This window comes from Acomys minous (genome assembly GCF_964271855.1).
Source record: "Acomys minous genome assembly, chromosome: 2".
Taxonomy (NCBI): Eukaryota; Metazoa; Chordata; class Mammalia; order Rodentia; family Muridae; genus Acomys; species Acomys minous.
The window spans coordinates 135,983,703-135,985,641 of NC_140484.1; the positions used below are offsets into that span (position 1 = coordinate 135,983,703).

Genomic DNA, 1,939 nt, shown 5'->3' on the forward strand with positions numbered 1-1,939 from the left:
TAAAAAGGCTTTGGAGATTTTTGGGAGACACATTTAAAGGCAATTATTCAGAAACCTAAAATGTACAGGAAATATGACTGAATAGTATGAATATCCCAAAATCTACCTGATAATCCCTTAAATGAGTGATTTTTCACCTAACTTTTTTTTTTCATATAGTTTCTTTTCTTCAGTATCTCTGTCTTAACACATGTCTCTTATTGGAATTGCCAATCTCAGTTTCCAAATCCTATCGATTTTTTTCATCTAGGTTACTGCTACTCTGTCTTCATCTCCTTCTCCTCTGTCAGTGTCTTATCACACAACAAAAGAAGTTCTCGAGGATTCTCTTTTATCCGTAAGACCATCTATTGCATAGTCCTGTCTGGTATACAAAGCATCTACAAGCAATTCTTGCCTTAAATAGAATATTCTCTCTCTCTCTCTCTCTCTCTCTCTCTCTCTCTCTCTCTCTCTCTCTCTCTTCCCACTCTGTCTCATTCTTGCTAAAAGTATGTACACTGTGAAATTCTCCTGCCTTTTCTGCCGATACGTAGATCAACCTTCTGTGCTCTTGGCAGAAAACAAAAGGATGACCTTATCTCTGATCTGCTTGGTTTTCACTCCATAGACAATAGGGTTCATTGCTGGTGGAATAACAATGTAGAGATTGGCGAACATGATGTGGAATGTGAGGGAGACATTGTGTCCAAAACGATGAGCAAGGATAGAGAAAAAGGCGGGTGTGTAAAACATGAGGATGACACAGACATGGGAGCCGCAGGTGCCCAGGGCTTTCTGGCGCGCATCTCGAGAGGGAAGGCGAAAAACAGCACGTAGGATGAGGGTGTAGGAGACGGCTATGAGGACCACGTCTGAGATGACTGTCATGATGGGGACACAGAATCCATACCAGATGTTGATGGAGATATCTGCACATGCCAGCCGGGCAACACCTATGTGCTCACAATACGTGTGAGGTATGATGTGTGTCCTACAGAAAGGTAAGCGTGTCAACAGGAAGACATCAGGCAAGATGATGCAGAAGCTTCAAAAGGAGATGCCCACGGCAATCTTGATAACAGTCTTAGGGGTCAAGATGGTTGCATATCTCAAGGGTGAGCAGATGGCCACATAGCGATCAAATGCCATGGCCATCAGAATGGCCGAGTCCAGGACAAAGCTGTAGTGGAGGAAGAACATTTGCGTGAGGCAGCCTGGGAATGTGATTTCCCGAGCCCCCATCCAGAAGATGCTGAGTGTTTTAGGCACACCAGCTGTGGACAAGATGAGATCGGTCATTGCCAGCATGGACAAGAAAAAAAACATGGGTTCGTGAAGGCTCCGTTCCACTGCGATCAGGTAGAGAAGGATACAGTTTCCCATCACAGCGATGACATAGATCACACAGAAGGGAATGCCAATCCACACATGGAATTGCTCCAAGCCTGGGATCCCCATCAAAAAGAAGGGCCCTGGGTTGTAACTGCTTGCATTAAAGGTAGTCACAGCAGGGCGCATTGACACCTAGCCTAAGAACAGAGAAAGATAACACCATTCAACGACACTTGAGTCACTCTCACCTCCAACCAAGTGCCATTATGGACTCCTAAGGTAATTTAACGTCCAGTGTGACTTTTTGAAGTGACAAATAGTTGATAATGATGACAGTAATGTGCATGTATCAGGCCATCCCAGACACACTGCGGTTACTCCATCTAAGGAAAAGAATCTTTTGTTCTTCCGGCTACTGTCTAATTGGCATTTGCTTTCTAGGGAGCTTTATGGATTATTTATGCCCTATACTCCACACTGCCCTCTGCTGTAGACTGAGTATAAGACACTTTTTTTTTTTTTTTGACAGATGAGCAGCTTGCAGTTTTTATTGGCATAATTGGTTAATCCTTGCTTAACCACAGTCATTGTAGCACATCTACCTATGCCCCAAGACAAACAACTA

At 43.7% G+C, this 1,939-nt stretch overlaps 1 protein-coding gene across 1 annotated transcript; it reads right to left on the reverse strand.

The window, feature by feature from the left end:
* Positions 1–537: 537 nt before the first annotated feature.
* Positions 538–1,500, reverse strand: LOC311578571 (olfactory receptor 52H1-like; the record flags this gene model as incomplete). Its single annotated transcript, XM_084748467.1, is given in 2 exon segments — positions 538–1,029; positions 1,033–1,500. Coding segments are annotated over 2 exon segments (960 nt in total).
* Between the last annotated feature and the right edge of the window lie 439 nt (positions 1,501–1,939).